This window comes from Anolis sagrei, chromosome 6 (assembly GCF_037176765.1).
Source record: "Anolis sagrei isolate rAnoSag1 chromosome 6, rAnoSag1.mat, whole genome shotgun sequence".
Taxonomy (NCBI): domain Eukaryota; kingdom Metazoa; phylum Chordata; class Lepidosauria; order Squamata; family Dactyloidae; genus Anolis; species Anolis sagrei.
In genome coordinates, this window is record NC_090026.1 from 15,305,640 (window position 1) to 15,328,804 (window position 23,165).

The 23,165-nt window shown below is 45.7% G+C and overlaps 3 protein-coding genes across 4 annotated transcripts in view; all 3 read right to left on the reverse strand.

Moving 5' to 3' along the window:
• The window catches only part of LOC132779354 (NACHT, LRR and PYD domains-containing protein 1b allele 2-like), a 214,964-nt gene that overhangs the window by 94,829 nt on the left and 96,970 nt on the right, over positions 1 to 23,165 (reverse strand). The window lies entirely within an intron of this gene.
• The window catches only part of LOC137097340 (apoptosis-associated speck-like protein containing a CARD), a 73,821-nt gene that overhangs the window by 7,001 nt on the left and 43,655 nt on the right, over positions 1 to 23,165 (reverse strand). Inside the window, exon 1 of one of the 2 annotated variants that reach the window (XM_067469812.1) lies at positions 2,920 to 3,414. The exons of the other annotated variant lie outside the window; for it this stretch is intronic. Within the exon in view, the coding sequence (XP_067325913.1) occupies positions 2,920 to 3,196 (277 nt within the window). The 5' untranslated portion in view covers positions 3,197 to 3,414. Of the gene's footprint in view, positions 1 to 2,919; positions 3,415 to 23,165 lie in introns of those variants that run through there. 2 annotated transcript variants of the gene reach the window in all.
• LOC137097342 (apoptosis-associated speck-like protein containing a CARD) lies at positions 15,954 to 22,811 on the reverse strand. Its single transcript, XM_067469815.1, has 3 exons — positions 22,500 to 22,811; positions 18,564 to 18,623; positions 15,954 to 16,554 (listed from the first exon to the last, which is right to left on the reverse strand). Exons 1-3 carry the CDS (start codon positions 22,774 to 22,776, stop codon positions 16,298 to 16,300), a joined length of 594 nt encoding a protein of 197 aa, XP_067325916.1. The 5' UTR covers positions 22,777 to 22,811; the 3' UTR covers positions 15,954 to 16,297.

Here is a 23,165-nt window from a genome sequence, read left to right on the forward strand (position 1 = left end):
GGAGAAATTACACTATTTAGCTGGTATTGCACCACCTGACATCCACCGGGAAGTAGCAGCCAATAGTGAAAGGACCAAGGCAGAGACATCTCCAGCTCATCCCTTGTTTGGGTATCAGCCAGCACGTCAACGACTTAAATCAATAAGTAGTTTTCTAAGATCTATAGAGACACTCGCTGGCTCAAGTGGCAGGCTCAAACCCAGAACCTCAACCAATGGCTATTACCAAATGAGAGACTCCCCCCTGGGCACACAGAAGACTGGGCGACTTGGAAGGCGCTGAACAGACTGCGCTCTGGCACCACGAGATGCAGAGCAAACCTCAAGAAACGGGGCTACAAAGTGGAATCCACAACATGCGAGTGTGGAGAAGAGCAAACCATTGACCACCTGCTGCAATGCAACCTGAGCCCTGCCACATGCACAAGGGAGGACCTTCTTGTGGCAACACCAGAGGCACTCCAAGTGGCCAGATACTGGTCAAAGGACATTTAATCCACTACCAAGCTTGCAAACTCTGCTTTGTCTGTTTGTTAAAAATTTGTTTAAAATGTAATACAATTGTCTGGTTGATACTGATATAATAAATAAAATAAAAATAAAATCTTATTGTCCTGCAGTTTTTATAAGCAGGCTTGGCTATATATTATTAACCCACTACTGAGAAACTTGCCCAATGGATCAGCCCAATTCTATGTAAAGTTTTTAGTAAAGACTTTCTATATATATTTTAGATTTCAATCTTAATGTCAAAAATAAGTAGTATGATTTTACATGGGATTTCATAGAATCCTAGAGTTGGAAGAGACCTCATGGGCCATCCAGTCCAACCCCCTGCCAAGAAGCAGGAATATTGCATTCAAAGCACCCCTGACAGATGGCCATCCAGCCTCTGCTTAAAAGCTACATTTGTGCTACATTAGAACAGTAAAGACAAATGTTACTTAAATGAAATAAACATTAAATATTAAATAACCAGAAAAATAAAATAAGGTGTAAACACGAAACTAATCTGGGAATCTGCTATTGCAACACGTCCAATGAAGTGGCTTAAAACAAAGATTAGGACTAAGTATGTTCCAATCTACTTGGATTACACGAAGCCCATTCCAGAAGCGTGTTTAAGAACAGATCCAAGAGTCCAGAAGAGCCTTGACAATTTCCCCCAAGTTCCTCTCTGAGGAAGCCAGGGTAAGACAACTTCCTGCTTTAGATTCAGGCTGAAACTTGTTTTGTACGTGTTTCTGGTGTTCTTACCCTTGTTCATATGCATCTTGGTCTTATCAGCTTATAATCTGTTTGCAGTTGTGCACCTTTTACTGTGGAGCAAATTGGATCTTTGGACCATCATAAAGTTTTGATTGATTGATAATTGGATAATTAAAATCAAACTGCAGGCGTAATCCCATTGTAAAATCCAAGTGGACACGAAATGTATAATCTGGGCCAGAGAAAGGGCTTTTAGCCTTCTCCCCCTTCACAGCTTTTGTTGCATGGCTGTAGGTCAGAAATCCCTTGTTTTACTGACTGGAGGCAAAGTATCCCTACTTATTTCTTAATGGAAGGAAATGACTCAGGGATGGATGAGATCTTTTTTTCTGTTCTAATTGGTTTGTGCAATTTTTTCCCATATCAGGAGCAACTTGAGAAACTGCAAGGTGGGAAGGAAGGGAAGGATAGGAAAGAAAGGAAGGGGAAGGATGAGAAAGGAAGGAAGGAGAAGAGGAAGAAGGAGAAGGAAGGGAAGAGTAGCAAATAAAGGAAGGGGAAGGAGGGGGAAGGAGAAAAGAAAGGCAGGGAAGGGATGGGTAGGGAAGAAGGGAAAGGGAAGGATAGGAAAGGAAAGGAAGAAAGGAGAAAGGGAGGAAGGGAAGGATAGGGAAGAAAGGAAGGAGAAGGATGGGAAAGGGAGGAAGGAGAAAAGAAAAGAAGGTGAAAAGAAAGGGAAGGAAGGGAAGAGAGGGAAGAAAGGAAGGGGAGGATAGGAAAGGAAGAAAGGAGAAGGGAAAGAAAAGAAGGGGGAGGAAGGAAAGGATAGGGGAGAATGGAAGGGGAAGGATAGGAAGGGAAGGAAGGAGAAAAGAAAAGAAGGTAAAAGAAACACAAGGAAGGGAAGATAGGAAAGAAAGGAAGGAGAAAGGGAAGAAAAGATGGGGGAGAAAGGGAAGGATAGGGAAGAAAGGAAGGAGAAGGATAGGAAAGGAAGGAAGGAGAAAATAAAAGATGGGGAAGAAAAGAAGGTGAAGAAAGGGAAGGGTAGGGAAGAAAGCAAGGGGAGGACAGGAAAGGAAGAAAGGAGAAAGGGAAGAAAAGAAGGGGGGATGAGAAAGATAGCAATGAAAGGAAGGGGAAGAATGGGAAAGGAAGGAAGGAGAAAAGAAAAGAAGGGAAGGAAGGGAAAGATAGGGAAGAAAGGATGGATAAGAATAGGAAAGGAAGAAAGTCGATGGGGAAAAAGGAAGGGGGAGGAAGGGAAGGATGGGGAAGAAAAGGAAAGAGATGGGGAAGGGAAGAGTAGGAAAGAAAAGAAGGGGAAAGGGGAGGAAGGAGACTGGGAAGGGAAGGAAAAGGAGGGAGGGAGGGAGGGAGGAAGCTTTAGATGGCAAGGTCCACTCCCCACTTTTGTCAGAAGGAAAAGGGGAGAAATAACAACACATCCCCTTCCCATCTGCAACAGGCATCCTTATGGCGCTTGAACCATTGAAGGCCCTTCAGTCCCACTTCAGGGCGTTTCCCATCACCCAATGGTTCCCAAAGGTGGATCCTCCAGATGTTCAGGACTTCCTCTCCCAGTCGCCCCGTCCAACTTGAACCCCAGCCAGACCTTCTGGAGCTGAAGCCCCAAAGAGCTGGGTGAGCCAGGTTTGGGGAATCAGAAGCCCCCCCCCCCCGCCCCGGGTCCCCCCTTCTCTTCCTTACTGGTTCCGGCTAGACAGGCGAGCTTCTCGGCCTGGCGCTTGCAGTTGATCTCCTCCAGCACCCCGATGGCCACCTTCTCGGCGTACTCCTCGGCGTAGAAGCTGATCAGGAGCTCGGCCAGGTCCTCGGTGTCCGCCTTCTCCAGGCGCCCTTTGGGGATGTTCTTGTAGCCTTTCTTGACCGGGAATTCGTTGAGTTTCCTCTTGAACCGCTTCAGATCCGCCTCCCCCAAGTCGTCCAAGGCGTCCAGCAGGCGGTCGTGGGCGGACTTGGGCATCCTTTCCCCTCGCCCCCCGTCCCCAGTTCGGTCTCAGAGGAGGGCAGGCTCGCCTCCCCCCTCGAAGGTGCCCCAGGGACAGCCAGGGCGAAAGAGAAAGAGAAAGAAGGCGCTTCCTCCACCTCGCGAGGCCATTGGCGCAGAGGAGGCAAGACCGGCCCACGCGTGTTTCGGGCTCAGCCCCACGCTTCCTCTTCGAAGGGAAAGACGTTGTGGGTTCTCCTCTTTTCTTTTCTCCACAGTGCTTTCGGGGAAATGCTCTTTTCTCAACCGTCAGTAGCGCATCTGTAGAAAGAAGGGACGAGGGTTGAATGAAAAGTAATGCCTCCACCTTCGTAACTCCTCAAGAGATGGCAGTACTGGTGTGCGGCAGGTACTGGCTTGTTCAGTAGATTTTCCTCTACAGTTCCATTTCGGCCGGAAGCCTTAGCATTGAACGGTTGTGTTGTTAAAGTGCAAAGTATGGAACCCTCCGCAGATGGTTGGTCAGTGCGTTCGATTTATTAAAATATTCCCGGTAATAGTATGAAATCTGGGTCCGGAAGCTCTGAGCCTTACGCTCTTTCCGCTTTGCTCCTTCGGGAGCGCTTGTTTGCGCAACGCAGAACGGAACACAGATATTATAGAAGGAATGTAAGAATTCTTTAATGGTATAACCCTAACCCAAACCCTAAGCCTTACCCTAAACCTAACCCTTAACCTAACCCTAAACCTTACCCTATTCTTAAACCTAACCCCTAAGCCTAACCCTAACCCTTACCCTACCCCAAACCCTAAACCTTACCCTAAACTTTATCCTACCCCCCCCCCGCCTTTTCTATCCTTCCACCAAATTGAAGTATATTCCCGCCCTCAGTGTGCTGCTCTCCCTTTCCCTTATTCACAACCACCATTGCGGAATGTGCGGAATGCTCGGGGCTTCCGGACCCAGCTATCATACTATCACCACATTCCCATCCAAACCCAAGTAACGAAAATGGAGGCATTACTTTTCATTCAACCCTCATACATATCTATGTTAGTTCGGGATCAACATTAGATGGTGTCAGGGCATTCATGGGAACGATGTGTTTCCCTCTCCCATGAAGTAACTGGAGTATTTGTCTAAATACTGCACTGTGAAACTGGTTCAATTTAATCCACTTCCAATCTGCATTATGTTGTTTGTGTTTTTTACTGACTTTCTAGTGAGTTTCTGGCTTGATCTGCTCCACAGTGAATTTTTTTCATGTCTGAAGCGACGAGAAACTGCAAGTTTCTTCTGGTGTGAGAGAATTGGCTGTCTGCAAGGACGTTGCTCAGGGGATGCCTGGATGATTGAAGTTTTATCATCCTGTGGGAGGCTTCTCATGTCCCCACATGAGAAGCTAGAGCTCAACAGATGGGAGCTTTTCCCCTGCTCCCCAGATTCGAACTGTCAACCTGTTGGTCAACCAGTACTGTGGGCAGAAGGGTTTTACCCATTGAGTTGCGCTCTGTGTGGACACCCTACCTTTGAGCCAGCTTTGAACTTCACTATTTGGTTTGTGTAGAAGCACCCCATTTGAGACTCCCCTTGACTTTCCCCCACTACCAACTCTGCTATTAAGAAATTACTTAGGCAATCCCTCGTAGTCCGAGGATGATGGTCTTCCATGTGTAGTGTCCTGGCGGTGGTTCCATAGGTGACTGTGGAGCCCTGTTCTTGATCTGCATCTTCTCCCACAGTGAGGGCATCGGTTTCCAGGTGGAAGGCAGTCCCGGTCGGGGTTGGCTTGACACGCTTTCCTCTTGCCATGTTTCTCTCTTTTGCCTTCCATTCGTGCCTCTTCAAATTCTACAGCACTGCTGGTCACAGCTGACCTCCAGCTGGAGCGCTCAAGGGCCAGGGCTTCCCAGTTCTCTGTGTCTATGCCAGAGTTTTTAAGGTTGGCTTTGAGCCCATCTTTGGATCTCTTTTCCTGCCCACCAACATTCCGTTTTCCGTTCTTGAGTTTGGAATAGAGCAACTACTTTGGGAGATGGTGGTTGGGCATCCGGACAACGTGGTCAGTCCAGCGGAGTTGATGGCAGAGGACCATCGCTTCAATCCTGGTGGTCTTTGCTTCTTCCAGCAAGCTGACATTTGTCCACTTTTCTTCCCAAAAGCTTTGCAGGATTTTTCGGAGGCAGCACTGATGGAATCGTTCCAGGAGTTGCATGTGACGACTGTAGACTGTCCATGTCTTGCAGGCGTATAGCAGGGTTGGGAGGACAATAGCTTTATAAACAAGCACCTTGGTATTTCTACGGATGTCTCAGTCCTCAAACACTCTCTGCTTCATTCGGAAAAAAGCTGCACTCACAGAGCTCAGGCCGTGTTGTATTTTGTGGAGAGGTGGCTGCCAAGGTCGTGGAAATGGTCAACATTTTCTAATATTACACCATTATTTGTATTTCTGGCATTGGAGAGGGATTGGCCAGTGGCTGCTGGAAGAACACTTTGGTTTTCTCAATGTTTAATGACAGGCCAAGCTTCTCATAAGCTTCTGCGAAGGTGTTTAGATTGGCTTGTAGGTCTTCTTCTGAATGTGCACAGACAACATTGTCATCAGCATACTGGAGGGGGACATGAGAGAAGCCTCCTCGCAGGATTGCAAGACATCCGGGCGTCCCCTGGGCAACGTCTTCGTAGACGGCTGATTCTCTCGCCACAGAAGCGACCAGCATGCAAGCAAGCAAGCAAAACAACCAACGGTCCTTTTCAGAACAAACCATGACAATAATCTCGATCAACATCGAAGGACCGTTGCTTGTTTTGCTTGCTTCTCTCATGTCCCCCTCCAGTATGCTGATGACAATGTTGTCTGTGCACATTCAGAAGAAGACCTACAAGCCAATCTAAACACCTTCGCAGAAGCTTATGAGAAGCTTGGCCTGTCATTAAACATTGAGAAAACCAAAGTGTTCTTCCAGCAGTCAAAGAGCTGCCAAAGAGCAACTGCTCTATGAACTGTGCCGAGATAAGAAATGCGATGTGCTGTGTGTCCAAGAAACACACAAGGATGAACAACAGAAACGACCCAAAGTTCCAGGAATGGTCCTAGTAGCGGAAAGACCACATGTGCAGTATGGAAGCGCCGTCTTTGTCAAACCAGGCCTCCAAGTCAGCAGTGCCCACAACACTGAAGAAAAAAATATAGAGGTTTTAACTGTAGAGCTTAATAACATCACAATCACCTCTGTGTACAAACCCCCAAATGAAGAGTTCTGCTTCTCCTCCCCCGAGAATTTTGATAGGCACCAAAGGGCGGTAGTAATTGGTGACTTTAACAGCCATAGCCACGTATGGGGCTATGCCCAAGAAGATAAAAATGGAGAGGCTGTCCTCTCCTGGTCTGAACTGCACAAACTATCACTCATCCATGATAGCAAGCTCCCACCATCCTACAACAGTGGGAGATGGCACCGAGGTTATAACCCAGACCTCCTATTTGTGAGCAACAGCATTGTACAGCAATGCACTAAATCAGTGGGACCACCAATTCCAAACACACAGCACCGACCAATAGTATGCCAACTGTTCCCAACAATAAGGCCTCAGGAAGTTCGATTTAAACGAAGATACAACTTCAGAAAGGCAGATTGGACTAAATTCTCAGACATGTTAGATGACATGATCACATCGGCCGCGCCAATCCCTGAGGAATACGAGCACTTTATTGAAATCGTGAAAACCTGCTCACTGGCCTCCATACCGAGAGGCTGCAGAACCAACTACCTTCAGGGCATTACCCCTGAAACAGCTGCCTTGTTGGAAAACTATTACAGGCTCCACAACGAAGACCCATTTAGTGAGCAGACCCTTCAGGCAGCGCAGAGCATTGTGTCCTCCATCTCTGAAGCCAAGAAAGAACAGTGGATCAAACTGATCACAGAGGTTGACATGGGCAGGAGCAGCCAGAAGGCCTGGAGGCTGCTGAGACGGCTGAGCAATGACCCCTCACAAACTAATACCCATGCCAACATAAAGGCAGATAAGATAGCACACCAACTCTTGAAGAACGGGAAACCCAACCTTGCCACCAAAGTAGGAAAGAAACCAATAGCCAGACAACAAGAGATTGAGAACAACAACCTCCATGAACCCTTTACACCTATTGAATTGGACATGGCTCTCAATAAATGTAAAAATGGCAAAGTAGCTGGCCTGGATGATCTACGGATGGAACAAATCAAGAACTTTGGTCCCAAAGCAAAGCGCTGGCTGCTGGAGCTGATGAACAACTGCACTGCATCCTGTCAGATCCCCAAAATCTGGAGGAAAGCAAGAGTCATCGCCATCTTGAAGCCAGGCAAAGTCCGTAATGACCCAAAAAGCTACAGACCAATCTCCCTGTTGTGCCACCTCTACAAAGTTTTGGAGAGACTTATTTTGCATAGAATTACGGAAAAAATAGGCCCATGTCTGATTCCACAGCAAGCTGGCTTCAGGAAAGGCAAAAGCTGCACATTGCAAGTGCTGAACCTGACTCAGCACATAGAAGATGGCTTTGAAAGGCAGCAGATCACAGGAGCTGTCTTCATAGACCTGTCAGCAGCCTATGATACTGTGAACCACCGCCTCCTCCTGAGAAAAATGTACATTATCACAAAGGACTACCACCTCACCCGCCTCATAGGAAACCTGCTACAAAACAGGAGCTTTTTTGTTGAGTTCCAGGGCCAGAGAAGCAGATGGCGGAAACAGAAGAACGCCCTGCCTCAGGGGAGTGTGCTTGCTCCATCCATGTTCAACATCTACACAAATGACCAGGCACTGCCAGAAGGGATAGAGAGTTTCATCTATGCTGATGACCGTGCCATTACTGCTCAAGCAAGGAGCTTTGAGTTGGTAGAACAGAAGCTTTCTGAAGCTCTAGGTGCTCTTACTGCCTATTACAGGGGAAACCAGCTGATCCCCAACCCATCTAAAACACAGACATGTGCCTTTCATCTCAAGAACAGAGAAGCATCCCGAGCTCTGAAGATCACCTGGGAAGGAATCCCACTGGAGCACTGCAGTGCACCCAAATACCTGGGAGTCATTCTGGACCGTGCTCTTACCTACAAGAAGCACTGCCTGAACATCAAGCAAAAAGTGGGTGATAGAAACAATATCATACGAAAGCTGACTGGCACAACCTGGGGATCACAACCAGATACAGTGAAGACATCTGCCCTTGCGCTGTGCTACTCTGCTGCTGAGTATGCATGCCCAGTGTGGAACACATCTCACCACGCTAAAACAGTGGATGTGGCTCTTAATGAGACATGCCGCATTATCACGGGGTGTCTGCGCCCTACACCACTGGAGAAATTACACTGCTTAGCCAGTTTTGCACCGCCTGACATCCGCCGGGAAGAAGCAGCCAATAGTGAAAGGACCAAGGCAGAGACATCTCCAGCTCATCCCTTGTTTGGGTATCAGCCAGCACGCCAACGACTTAAATCTAGACATAGTTTTCTAAGATCTACAGAGACACTCGCTGGAACACCTCAGCAAGTGAAAGTCCAAAAGTGGCAGGCCCAAACCCAGCACCTCAACCAATGGCTGATACCCAATGAGAGACTCCCTCTGATATCGAGCTCCTTTTGGGGGGGGGGGGGTCTCCCAGCGGAAGAGATCCCTTAGGACCGCTCAAAAGGGTCCTTGAACCTCGGTGAGGCCAGTGGAAGCCAATCCAAAGAATATAAAAATATTTAAAATTAATCTCACCGGAGGCGGAAGAAGTTCAGTGACCGAGGCGTTTATTTTGCGATTCAGCTGAAAAGGATGCGATTGTAGTGATCATTCACATACAAGCATAATTTTACAGAATTTCCAAGCATTTTTATAGCATGCAGACAAAGAAAAACAGTTTCAAAATTCCCGCCCGCCCTCTGCCGGCCGGCTTCGTGCTGATTGGCTGGCCGCGGAACAGCTGGGAGGAGGCTTGGCGGCACGCCTTGCCTCCGGACCAATCAGCGGGCCCCGCCGCCTCTGGGAGGCCAATCAGTGCCTCTCTAGCGCCTCTGAAGATGGGCCAATCAGTGGCTAGGAGGCGGGACGAGGCTTGACAATGGCCGGGGAAATGATGAGCTTAGGGGCATCCGCCAGCTGGAATGTGAGGCTTTTGTCCTCACTGGCGGGGTGTGAGATAAGGGAATAATGAGTTTCCTGGTCTGTGATGGGTTTGGAAGGGGAATATGAATGGCTTTTTCGATATCGGACCTCAGGGGGGATCAACGATATCTTGTTGATTTAATCAATCTTTTCTTTCCGAGTTTCTGTTGACCCCCTCCCCTCGCTGGTCATGCTCCCAGGGCCAGGGTTGGGGGATCAACAGTATTGTCCATGCAAGTGAATCAATCAGGAAGGGTTTTGGGGAGAACAAAGGAGCTTCTCCCCAAGGCAGGACAGTAATCCTCAGGTCACATCTTTATGGGACAAGGGTCAGCAGGAAAGGTGGGAAACGGGAACACAGTATACTCTATACAACATTTCATCACATATATTTCATAAGACAATCCCATCCCCATCCCTAGCAAAGTTTATTAAAATATTTGATTTTTATTATTGACTCAAACGGGAATTTCATGGTCCCTTGGTGAAGGCGCGCGGAAATGGAGGCTGCTTGCACTTCCAGGCAAGCCTTGTCAGGAGGTTTGTGTCCAAAGATATGACAAAAACAGTCCGAAGTGTGAGGCAGAAAGTCAATAAGAGAAGGCAAGGAAGGTCCAAGGATGATCGCTGGGTGAAATGGTGATAGTGTCCATTGTCCGTCCTTTGGAAAACTATGTCTCTCTCGCCAGAGACCGGGACTCACATCTGGCCGCCCTCCTGGGGTCTCCTATGGGCGACCACAGTGGGTCCCCGGTTGCTGAGACCAGGCAGGAGCGAGCAGCGCTGAGGAGAAACGGGCTGTCTTGGAAGAAACCAGCCAAATTGACAAACAGCTGATTTCTGTCAAATAAAATACTTTGAACAAAATTAATTTATTCTCGGGTACAGGAGTCCAAAATGAGAAAAGGGAGATAGCAGTCAGTCTTAGGATTAGTAGCAGAAAAATATAAAATTTGAACGGCGGTGATCCGCCATTTTATGAATTTTCGCGGATAAGGGGGTCCAAAATGGCGGTTTCCGTATCCGCGGTTTGGGCGAACGCAGATCCGGGGTCCGGGGGGTGCCCGGAGGCACCTCCCCGCAGGCTCACGGCTCTCCGGAGCCTGGAAAAAGGTTTATTTTAGTGTTGCTTTAGTTTGAGTCAAGGAAAGATACAAAAGTATCAAGCGGAGATATTAAATGTTGCAAGTTTCAAGTACCTTTATTAGGGGAATGTTACAAAGTATGGAGAAGGGGAAAGCAAAAGGAAACCACAGGCATTCCTGGTTTTGAGCTGGCTGCTGGGGCGCATTTCATCTGTTGGTCCCAAACTTGGCCCAGGAACTGCGGAACTCTCCGCTGCGGTTCACACCAATGTGAAGGCAGGGCTCTCGGCTGCGCTCAGGCTCACCTCCTGGGCACACAGAAGACTGGGCGACTTGGAAGGCACTGAACAGACTGCGCTCTGGCACCACGAGATGCAGAGCCAACCTTCAGAAATGGGGCTACAAAGTGGAATCCTCGGCATGCGAGTGTGGAGAAGAGCAAACCACTGACCACCTGCTGCAATGCAACCTGAACCCTGCCACATGCACCATGGAGGACCTTCTTGCAGCAACACCGGAAGCACTCCAAGTTGCCAGATACTGGTCAAAGGACATTTAACCAACTACCAAACTCACAAGATGTGTATTTTTCTGTCTGTTTGCTTTGTTCTGTTAGAAATGTAATATATAATGGACTGGTTGCTCTGACATGACAAATAAATAAGCATACTGGAGTTCTATAACAGATGTTGTTGTAACCTTGGTTTTGGCTTTCAGTCTGCTGAGGTTAAATAGCTTGCCATCTGTTCGATAGATGATTTCCACTCCGGTGGGAAGCTTCCCATCAACAAGGTGAAGTATCATAGCGATGAAGATATTTTCCATCTTAAGAAATGTAAAGCATCTATTAGAATTGTCCCAAGCCCCGCCATGAAGTCGTGTCACCTGCAGGAAGGACATTAACCCAGGTAACTTCCTACCTTCTTTGTTTACCACTTTGCCCTCCCAAAATGATCAAATAAAAATCTCATTGCTTAAACAACCCAGATTTCCAAACAGCAGCCCAAAACAGCTTTCTGTTACTTTTCCCAATCCCAAAAAGTATTTCAAGGATTACTGGAAGTACCCAAATGTCTTCTGGCAAAGTAAACAAGCTGACCAATATGAGGACAGATTGCAACTAGCATGTATAAACCTAACCCTGTTATAACTCTTCCAAACAGGAGGTAAGTTGTCAAAGGCTTTCATGGCCAGAATCACTGCGTTGCTGTGAGTTTTCCAAGCTTTCTGGCCATGTTCCTGAAGCATTCTCTCCTGACGTTTCACCCACATCTATAGCAGACAACCTCAGAGGTTGTGAGGTCTGTTGGAAACTAGGCAAGTGAGGTTTATATATCTATGGAATATGCCCAGGTTGGGAGAAAGAATTCTTGTCTGAGACAAGTGTCAATGTTGCAATTGGCCACCTTAATTTGCACTGAATGGCCTTGTAGCTTCAAAGCCTGGCTGATTGAGACAAGTTACAATAAACGAATACAAGATAAAAATGCAGAGTTTTAAAAACTGGTCAGAATAAAACAGCTTGGCATATTAACAGCTTTAAAAACAGATAAAACTGTATTGTTGTTGTTGTTCATTTGTTCAGTCATCTCCGACTCTTCGTGACCTCATGGACCAGCCCCCGCCAGAGCTCCCTGTCGGCCGTCACCACCCCCAGCTCCTTCAAGGTCAAAAACTGTATTAGAATGTGTAAAATGCTCACAAAATCACTGCCTATTGTTATAAAACCCCAGTCATGTGAATTTTAATAATGTTTGTTGATGGCTGTTGTTTTCACATTAATCTATCTATTGTTGCTTAATAAAATATTTTTAAATTAATATATTAAGTATTCATTAACCGGTTTGCATAAGACCCTCCTTCACAGTCCTAACAGGCTTAAAAGTAGTAAATCCTGGCTGATCTTTGAAGGTATACAGGGTCAGCCTTGGTGAGTACTTGGAGGGGAGGTCGGCAATGAATAACAGATGCCCTGGACTGTATTTCAGAGGAAGGAGCTGTTGAAGGAAGCAACCTTCGCAAGCCTCCTCTATATGATGTTTATCTGTTTGTGTCGTTTTATAACCTGAAGTATATGCCTTAATTCATTTGCAGTTTCCTTATCTCTATATACTTAAAGCAGTGGGAGTCAACATGGATTTATCAAAAACAAGCCATGCCAGACTAATCTGATCTCTTTTTTCTATAGAGTTACAAGCTGGATGGATGCGGGGGATGCCGTGGATGTAGCGTGCCTGGATTTCAATAAGGCCTTCGACAAGATCCCCCATGACCTTCTGGCAAACAAACTAGTCCAATGTGGGCTAGGCAAAACTACGGTGAGGTGGATCTGTAATTGGTTAAATGGACGAACCCAGAGGGTGATTCGCCCCAATGCTTCCTCTTCATCTTGGAAAGAAGTGACAAGTGGAGTGCCGCAGGGTTCCGTCCTGGGCCCGGTCCTGTTCAACATCTTTATTAATGACTTAGATGAAGGGCTAGAAGGCATGATCATCAAGTTTGCAGACGACACCAAATTGGGAGGGATAGCCAATAGTCCAGAGGACAGGAGCAGAATTCAAAACGATCTTGACAGATTAGAGAGATGGGCCAAAATTAACAAAATGAAGTTCAGTGGGGACAAATGCAAGATACGCCACTTTGGCAGGAAAAACAAAATGCAAAGATACAGAATGGGGGACAATGCCTGGCTCGAGAGCGGTACATGTGAAAAAGATCTTGGAGTCCTCGTGGACAACAAGTTAAACATGAGCCAACAATGTGATGTGGCAGCAAAAAAAGCCAATGGGATTTTGGCCTGCATCAATAGGAGCCTAGTGGCTAGATCTAGGGAAGTAATGCAACCCCTCTATTCTGCTCTGGTTAGACCACACCTGGAATATTGTGTTCAATTCTGGGCACCACAATTCAAGAGAGACATTGACAAGCTGGAATGTGTCCAGAGGAGGGCGACTAAAATGATCAAGGGTCTGGAGAACAAGTCCTATGAGGCGCGGCTTAAGGAGCTGGGCATGTTTAGCCTGAAGAAGAGAAGGCTGAGAGGAGATATGATACCCATGTATAAGTATGTGAGAGGAAGCCACAGGGAGGAGGGAGCAAGCTTGTTTTCTGCTTCCTTGGAGACTAGGACAAGGAAGAATGGCTTCAAACTACAAGAAAGGAGATTCCATCTGAACACGAGGAAGAACTTCCTGACTGTGAGAGCTGTTCAACAGTGGAACTCTCTGGTGAAGGCTCCTTCTTTGGAAGCTTTTAAACAGAGGCTGGATGGCCATCTGTCAGGGGTGATTTGGATGGCCCATGAGGTCTCTTCCAACTCTTTGATTCTATGATTCTATGATTCTAGGGGCTGCAGGCCACACGACTGACTCAGTGACAGTTTAGAATGTTCAGTTTTAAACAGGATGCCATTTCGGGAATGCCTGTTGTGGAATGACTGCTAGAGAAGTGTGTTGTGCTTTGAATGAGTTTGAGTACAGAAGTCTTGTCAGAGTGCAGGAGCTCATGTTAGGAAGTTAGAAACTGTTGAGTCTTGTGTTTTATTTGAAAAGTAAACTCTTCTTAAAGAGAGCTGTATGAAGCAACATAGTTTATGAAGAAACTGTTAAAGATTATACGTTCAAGATACAAACTCTCTGAGTTTCAGAGAGTTTTCATTTCTGAAAGAAACGTGCCTGTATCTTTAAATACATGAAGATATCAGTCAACAAATCTTATCTTTAAAAGAAGTCTGCTTGCACCTTTGTCTGATGAAAGCATCAAACAGAAACAAAATATCTACATGCCCAGCAATTATCAATGACCAAATAAACTCTGCTACTAGGGGGGACGTGGTTTTAAAACGGGGAATTTTCAGAGATCTTCCCAATGCCCATATATCATGAGTTCCTGCCGTATTGGCCTATTTCTGCAGTAGGCCTATGTTCACAGAAAATGTTGATTGTTTGAGAAATCAGTGTCCATCCTTGCCCTCCCCATTGGAAAGGGGCCTTTTTCTTTTTGGGATATATTTTGGTTTCTTTGCCCCTACAGCGACAAAAACTCAGAGGAGATTTGTCATCTCATTGAACAAATTTGTTGTGTGGCTCACATGTAAGGCACCAATAAGCACTGTTATCTAAGAGTGCATCTACACTGTCGAGTTAATGCAGTTTGACATCACTTTCACTGTGCCCTGACTCAATGCTATGGAATCCTGGGATTCATAGTGTGATGAGGCACCAGCACTCTTTGGCAGAGAAGTCTAAAGGCCTTATAATAATTCCAGCTCCCATGATTCCATAGCATTGAGACATGGTTGTTAAAGTAGTATCAAACTCCTGTAATTCTGTAGTGTAGATGCACCCTGAGACATCTTTGCAGACTGCAATTTCTGTTGTCTGCATTCTGAATTTTATTTTGCTGTATTGTACCTTTGGGCTTGGCCTCATGTTAGCTGCCCCGAGTCCCCTTTGGGGAGATGGTGGCGGGGTATAAATAAAGATTATTATTATTATTATTATTATTATTATTATTATTATTATTATTATTATTAGCTGCCCCCTGCCACACGTTGCTGTGACCCAGTCTGGTGATCTGGAAAATAAAGTATTGAGAAAGTGTTGGTTTCTAATATATGTGATTTCTTTCTGCTTGTGAGTAAACAGTATTTTTTGTTGTTTCTTTGTCAGTGTTGATGTGGAGATTGTTTAGTTGGCCTACTCTGGAACGTGCAACATATAATTGTCCTTCTTTAGGGGTCCCTTGCAAATCTATGATATCTATCTATCTCTGTGTGTGTGAATATCATATCTATGGCTGGATGGCTCTTTGTCAGGAGGTCTTTGATTACGTTTTCTTGCCCCGGTGAAGGGAGTTGGACTGGATGGCCTTAAGTATTTTCTGTTGGTCATGGGGGTTCCGTGTGGGAAGTTTGCCCCAATTCTGTCATTGGTGGGGTTCAGTATGCTCTTTGATTGCAGGTGAACTATAAATCCTAGTAACTATAACTCCCAAATGTAAAGTGCTATTTACCCCAAACTCCATCTGTGTTCATATTTGGGCACATGGAATATTCATGCCAAGTTTGGTCAGGATCCATCATTGTTTGAGTCCACAGAGTTCTCTGGATGGAGGTGAACTGCAGCTCTCAAACTCAAGGTCAATGCCCACCAAACTCTTCTAGTGTTTTCTTTTGGTCATGGGAGTACTGTGTGCCACATTTGGTTCAATTCCATCATTGGTGGGGTTCAGAATGCTCTTTGATTGGAGGTTAACTTTAAATCCCAGCAACTACAACGCCCAAATGATAAAATCATTTTTTTTAGTGATGGTCACTCCTTGGATTAGTAGGTGTTTTGTGGTTAAATTTGGTGTCAATTTGCCCAATGCTTTTTGAGTTATGTTGATCTCACAAACGAACATTACATTTCTATTTATATAGATTATTATTATTAATAATGCTGTAACCCACATTCTCTCACCAGATGCTTGAGGAAATTATGACAAGGAAAAGAGTCCACCTCAAAATAAGGTTATAGTTTCTAAATATCAAAGGGATTTGTGAGGGACATCAACAAATGTACACAAATGGGGAACGAGAAATTTATTGGACCTCGTGTGACTTTCAGTTTAGTCCCTGTCTTATAACAATTTAGTCCCTGTCTCATAAGAACAAGTGGAATGTTAGAATGCACATTAAAAATGGTATTTTCTCCCACCCCACCCTTCGCCCTGTTAAAAAACCCAGCATGAAAGTAGTTGTTGCATGTTGCTCATTGCAACTTTTTGTGACAAGTCCACTTGATCTTTTCCTAGTAAAGTCCATGTCATGAAGACTTCCTATGGCTTTGTCTCTTGGTATTACATTGCATCGGAAGGTGAACATCATCTGTCACTGAGCAGTGTAATAACTCTCTTTTATTCTTTGTGGTCTCATTTCCCTTCAAGATCCTCGATAAGGTAGGGGTTTGTGGCCTTCAGTGCCTCATACAGCTTATCCTTGCAGGAGCGGTTCCAGCTTGGCATGATCCTGTAAAGCTCTCTCATTTTCTTTGGGTTAGTTTCCTTCGCGCAGATGTTTTGGTATTGCTCGTCGGTTAGGACTGTACCATACAAACGATCCAGCACTTGCTCAACGGAGGCAGCCCTCTGGATGAGCTCTTCCCTGTAGTGGTCGATAAAATGATCCCCTGCCAAGAAAGAGCGAGAGTTTAGAGATTCACACTGCACTCTTAAGATAGCTTTCTCACTCATTTTCTCTTCCACCCCATTCCTTGAAAAGCATGGTTTCATGAAGAATGGCAGGAGCCCCCGGTAGCACAATGGATTAAACACTTGTGCCGATAGGACTGCTGACCGAAAGGTCGGTGGTTTGAATCGGGGGAGCGGGGTGAGCTCCCTCTGTCAGCTCCAGCTTCTCATGTGGGGACATGAGAGAAGCCTCCCACAGAATGGTAAAACATTGGGCATCCCCTGGGCTACGTCCTTGCAGACGGCCAATTCTTTCACACCAGAAGTGACTTGTAGTTTCGCAAGTGACTCCTGACACACACACACACACAAAATGAAGAGTGGCAAGGGATTTCTAGCATATCGCTCTTACCACTTCTCCAGGTTCATTTTTGGGAGGAATTATGAGAGACAAAGCAGAATAATGTTTTTATATTAAAGGATTTGTTGGAGCAAGAGGATTTCAGGTATCGGAAACTGTGGAGGGGAAGGACAGCAGTGGGAATGTTGTTGGTGACATATTAATCTGGAAGGGACCCCAAGGACCATTTAGTCCAACCCTCTGCCATGCCAGGTTGCACAACTGCAGCATGCCTGAAAGATACCCATTCAACCTCCATTTAAAGTCCTCCAAAGGAGAGTCCATCTCCCATGACAAGTGTAACCTGCAGTTATGCCAGTATATATTAATGTAATGACTCTGTGGAAGGAGAACTATATTTTCAGAGGAAGGAAGAGGCCAAATCACTTTTGAGTATTCCTTGCCTAAGAAAACCCTATGAAATTCACGTGGTTGTCAGAAGTCATTTATTAATGACTTAGATGAAGGATTAGAAGGCATGATCATCAAGTTTGCAGATGACATCAATTGGGAGGGATAGCTAATATTCCAGAAGACAGGAGCAGAATTCAAAACGATCTTAACAGATTAGAGAAAAAACTAACAAAAATGATGTTCAACAGGGACAAATGCAAGACTCCACTTAGTAAAAAAAAATGAAATGCAAAGATACAGAAGGTGGGATGATGCCTGGCTTGATGTGAAAAACAATTTGGAGTCCTCGTGGACATCAAGTTAAACATGAGCCAATAATGTCATGTGGCGGTAAAAAAAAAGCCAATAGGATTTTGGCCTGCCTAAATAGGAGTCTAGTGTCTAGATCCAGGTAAGTCATACTACTCCTCTATTCTGCCTTGGTCAGACCACAATCATGCTGTGTCCAATTCTGGGCACTGACTCTAAGCTGGAATGTGTCCAGAGGAGGGCGACTAAAATGATCAAGGATCTAAAGAATAAGCCCTATGAGGAGTGGTTGAAAGAGCTGAGCATGTTTAGCCTGTAAAAGAGAAGGCCGATAGGAGACATAATGGCCATGTATAAATATGTGAGAGGAAGTCATAGGGAGGAGGGAGCAGGCTTGTTTTCTGCTGCCCTGGAGACCAGGACATGGAACAATGGCTTCAAACTACAGGAAAGGAGATTCCACCTGAACATAAGGAAGACCTTAGTGGCTGTGAGAGCTATTCAGCAGTGGAACTCTCTGCCCTGGAGTGTGGTGGGGGCTCCTTCTTTGGAGGCTTTTAAACAGAGGCTGGATGGCCATCTGTCAGGTATGCTTTGAATGTGATTTTCCTGCTTCTTGGCAGGAGGTTGGACTGGATGGTCCATGTAGTCTCTTCCAACTCAATGATTCTATTAAGTCAATACATGACTTGGAGGCACATTATACGGAGGTACATTATACGTCCTTGCACAACATCCATGCACACACATAGAAGGGGAGAACACATGTAGACCCCTTAGTTATTTAGTGGATGGAGGGGGGTGACAGGATGCCAAGCAACACGTAGTTGCACTTCTGCTGTGAAATGAAAGGAAAACCCGTGTTGCAGAGCTCCATTGAGTTTGCAAGGTCAGAGAGCAACAGAATTGAGATACCGATATCTGAGCAGATGGGAAGGGACTTACCATTTCTTCCTGAGGTGGAACTGACAGATTGTACAGGGGCCTGAGGATGACTGCGACCACCTAGAATTTTAATCCAAAAAATATAGTCTGTATACATTGAAACAAGAAAAGATTGCAATATCAAGGAATAAAACAAATATATCAAATTTCTACCCAAAGCATAGAAGGCTCCCTTCTGTAGAAGAGGAACACACAATGTCAAATCTGAAAGCCAGAGAAGCTGAGAAGGAAGGCAAAGACAGCAGAAAATAAAAGTAAGGATTCACAGAAAGGAGAGGGTTTCCTATTAATCTCATTCCTGACTACAGATTTGTAGAATTGTGTAGACGTGGGAGCCTTGCAGAGGCTACTTGGACAATTAATTTTTGTCACATCTGTAACCCCCAGTGGCGCAGTGGGTTAAACCCCTGTGCCGGCAGGACTGAAGACTGACAGGTCACAGGTTCTAATCCGGGGAGCGGCGGATGAGCTCCCTCTACCAGCTCCAGCTCCTCATGCGGGGACATGAGAGAAGCCTCTCACAAGAATGATAAAACATCAAATCATCCGGGCATCCCCTGGGCAACGTCCTTGCAGACGGCTAGTTCTCTCACACCAGAAGCGACTTGCAGTTTCTCAAGTCTCTCCTGACACGACAAAAAAATAAATAAATCTGTAACTCCTTTCATTCTGCTAGTTCTTATTGAATGTATGTTGAGTGTATATATGGTATCGCATCTTATTGTCCTGCAGTGTTTATAAGCAGACTCAGCTACATATTATTAACCCACCACTGAGAAACTTGCCCAATTCTATGTAAAGTTTTTAGTAGAATTTTAGTAAAGTTTTTTTTAGTAAAGACTTTATATATATATTTGTGTGTGTGTGTGTGTGTGTGTGTATTTAGTAAAGTTTTTAGTAAAGACTTTCTATATATATTTTAGATTTCAATCTTAATGTCAAAAATAAGTAGTATGATTTTACATGGGATTTCATGGAATTATAGAGTTGGAAGAGACCTCATGGGCCATCCAGTCCAACCCCCTGCCAAAAAGCAGGAATATTGTATTCAAAGCACCCCTGACAGATGGCCATCCAGCCTCTGCTTAAAAGCTACATTTGTGCTACATTAGAACAGTAAAGACAAATGTTACTTAAGTGAAATAAACATTAAATATTAAATAACCAGAAAAATAAAATAAGGTGTAAACACGAAACTAATCTGGGAATCTACTATTGCAACACATCCAATGAGGTGGTTTAAAACAAAGATTAGGACTAAGTACATTCCAATCTACTTGGAATACACAAAGCTCATTCCAGAAGCGTGTTTAAGAACAGGTCCAAGAGTCCAGAAGAGCCTTGACAATTTCCCCCAAGTTCCTCTCTGAGGAAGCCAGGGTAAGACAACTTCCTGTTTTAGATTCAGACTGAAACTTGTTTTGTACGTATTTGCAATGTTCTTACCCTTGTTCATATGCATCTTGGCCTTATCAGTTTATAATCTGTTTGCAGTTGTGCACCTTTTACCGCGGAGCGAACTGGATCTTTGGACCATCATAAAGTTTTGATTGATTGATAATTGGATAATTAAAATCAAACTGCAGGAGTAATCCCATTGTAAAATCCAAGTGGACACGAAATGTATAATCTGGGCCAGAGAAAGGACTTTTAGCCATCTCCCCCTTCACAGCTTTTGCTACATGGCTGTAGGCCAGAAATCCCTTGTTTACTGACTAGGGGCAAAGTATCCCTACTTATTTCTAAATGGAAGGAAATGACTTGAAATGTCTCAGATGTGTAGGGGTAAACATGCCCTCAAATTCTTTATGCAGGGCATGGATTTCACGGAAGAAATGGGTTTAAAAAAAAGACAGGCCCTGAACGGAAATTTGCTGTGGAAAGGAAATGATGAGGAAATACGTGATATTGAAAGCACAGGAAAGCATTTCCAGGAAGGTGGGGGAAAAGGAGGCTCAAGTGGGAGTGAAGTAAAAAAAAGCAACTTTCAATCTTTCTTATTTCTTCTTTGTTTCATTTTCATTCTTAAAGTTCAAGAGTGTGTTTCAGACAAAGAAAAGTACTTGACAAATAATCCCAAATGCCCTGTAAATTGACTATCAGGGATGGCCGAGATCTTTTTTTTTGTTATAATTGGTTTGTGCAATTCTTTTTCCCATGTCAGGAGCAACTTGAGAAACTGCAAGCGGGGAAGGGAGGGAAGGGTAGGAAAGAAAGGAAGGGGAAGGATGAGAAAGGAAGGAAGGAGAAGGGGAAGAAGGGGAAGGAAGGGAAGGGTAGCAAATAAAGGAAGGGGAAGGAGGGGGAAGGAGAAAAGAAAAGAAAGGCAGGGAAGGGATGGGGAGGGAAGAAGGGAAGGGGAAGGATAGGATAGGAAAGGAAAGGAAGAAAGGAGAAGGGGATGAAGGGAAGGATAGGGAAGAAAGGAAGGAGAAGGATGGGGAAGGAAGGAGAAAAGAAACGAAGGTGAAAAGACAGGGAAGGAAGGGAAGAGAGGGAAGAAAGGAAGGGGATGATAGGAAAGGAAGAAAGGAGAAGGGAAAGAAAAGAAGGGGGAGGAAGGAAAGGATAGGGAAGAAAGGAAGGGGAAGGATAGAAAGGGAAGGAATGAGAAAAGAAAATAAAGTAAAAGAAATGGGAGGGAAGATAGGAAAGAAAGGAAGGAGAAGGGGAAGAAAAGAAGGGGGAGAAAGGGAAGGATAGGGAAGAAAGGAAGGAGAAGGATAGGAAAGGAAGGAGAAAAGAAAAGAAGGTGAAGAAAGGGAAGGGTAGGGAAGAAAGGAAGGGGAAGGACAGGAACGAAGAAAGAAGAAGAGGAAGAAAAGAAGGGGGAAGAGAAGGGTAGCAATGAAAGGAAGGGGAAGGATGGGAAAGGAAGGAAGGAAAAAAGAAAAGAAGGGGAAGAAAAGAAGGGGAAGAAAGTGAAGGGTAGGTACAAAGGGAAGGGGAAGGATGGGAAAGGAAGAAAGGTGAAAGTGAAGGAAAGGAAGGATAGAGAAGAAAGGAAGGAGAAGGATGGGAAAGGAAGAAAGGAAGGAAGGAGAAAATAATAGAAGGGGGAGGAAGGGAGGGATAGGGAAGAAAGGAAGGAGAAGGATAGGAAAAGAAGAAAGGTGAAGGATAGGAAAGGAAGGAAGAAGGATAGGAAAGGAGGAGGGGAAGAAAAAAAGGGGAGGAAGAGAAGGGTAGCGACAAAGGAAGGATAAGGATGGGGAAGGAAGGAAGGAAAAAAGAAAGGGAAGAAAAGAATCTGAAGCAAGGGAAGGGTAGGTACAAAAGAAAGGGGAAGGATGGGGAAGAAAGGAAGGAAGGAAAAAGAAAAGAGGGGGAAGGAAGGATTGGGTAGGGAAGAAAGGAAGAAAAAGGATGGGAGAGGAAGGAAGGAGAAAAGAAAGCAAGGGGAAGGAAGGGAAAGATAGGGAAGAAAGGAAGGTGGAGGATAGGAAAGGAAGAAAGGTGAAGGGCAAGAAAAGAAGGAGGAAGGTAAGGATAGGGAAGAAAGGAAAGAGAAGGATGGGGAAAAAAGGAAGAAGGGGAAGGGAAGAGTAGGAAAGAAAGGTGGGGAAAAAGTGTGGCAGGAGACGGGGAAGGAAAGGAAAAGTAGGGAGGGAGGGAGGGAGCTTTAGATTGCAAAGTCCACTCCCCACTTTTGTCAGAAGGAAAAGGGGAGAAATAACAACACATCCCCTTCCCATCTGTGACAGGCATCCCTATGGCGCTTGAACCATTGAAGGCCCTTCAGTCCCACTTCAGGGGGTTTCCCATCACCCAATGGTTCCCAAAGGTGGATCCTCCAGATGTTCAGGACTTTTTCTCTCTGGCCAACTTGAACCACAGCTAGACCTTCTGGAGCTGAAGCCCCAAAAAGCTGGGGAGCCAGGTTTGGGGAATCAGAATCCCCCCCCCCGGCCCCGGGTCCCCCCTTCTCTTCCTTACTGGTCCCGGCCAGAGAGGCGAGCTTCTCGGCCTGGCGCTTGCAGTTGATCTCCTCCAGCACCCCGATGGCCACCCTCTCGGCGTACTCCTCGGCGTAGAAGCTGAGCAGGAGCTCGGCCAGGTCCAGGGTGTCCGCCTTCTCCAGGCGCCCTTTGGGGATGTTCTCGTAGCCTTTCTTGACCGGGAATTCGTTGAGTTTCCTCTTGAACCGCTTCAGATCCGCCTCCCCCAAGTCGTCCAAGGTGTCCAGGAGGCGGTCGTGGGCAGACTTAGACATCCTCTCTCCTCTCCTCTGGTCTCCAGTTCGGTCTCAGAGGAAGGCAGGCTCGCCTCGCCTCCCTCCTCGAAGGTGTCCCAGGGACAGCCAGGGCGAAAGAGAAAGAGAAAGAAGGCGCTTCCTCCACCTCGCGAGGCCATTGGCGCAGAGGAGGCAAGACCGGCCCACGCGTGTTTCGGGCTCAGCCCCACGCTTCCTCATTGGAGGGAAAGAAGTTGTGGGTTCTCCCCTGTCCTTCTCTCCGCGGTGCTTTCGGGGAAATGCCCTTTTCCACAACCCGAAATGGCGCATCTGTAGAAAGAAGGGACGAGGGTTGAATGAAAAGTAATGCCTCCACCTTCGTTACTTGGGTTTGGATGGGAATATTTTAATAAACCAAACGCAGAAAT

Coding starts and splice junctions, on each gene's coding strand:
- LOC137097342 (XM_067469815.1), bottom strand. CDS start 22,776: ATGTCTAAGTCTGCCCACGACCGCCTCCTGGACACCTTGGACGACTTG. Junction 18,624..22,499: donor CGCCTCTCTGGCCGGGACCA/GTAAGGAAGAGA, acceptor TTAAAATTCTAG/GTGGTCGCAGTCATCCTCAG. Junction 16,555..18,563: donor TTCCACCTCAGGAAGAAATG/GTAAGTCCCTTC, acceptor CTTTCTTGGCAG/GGGATCATTTTATCGACCAC.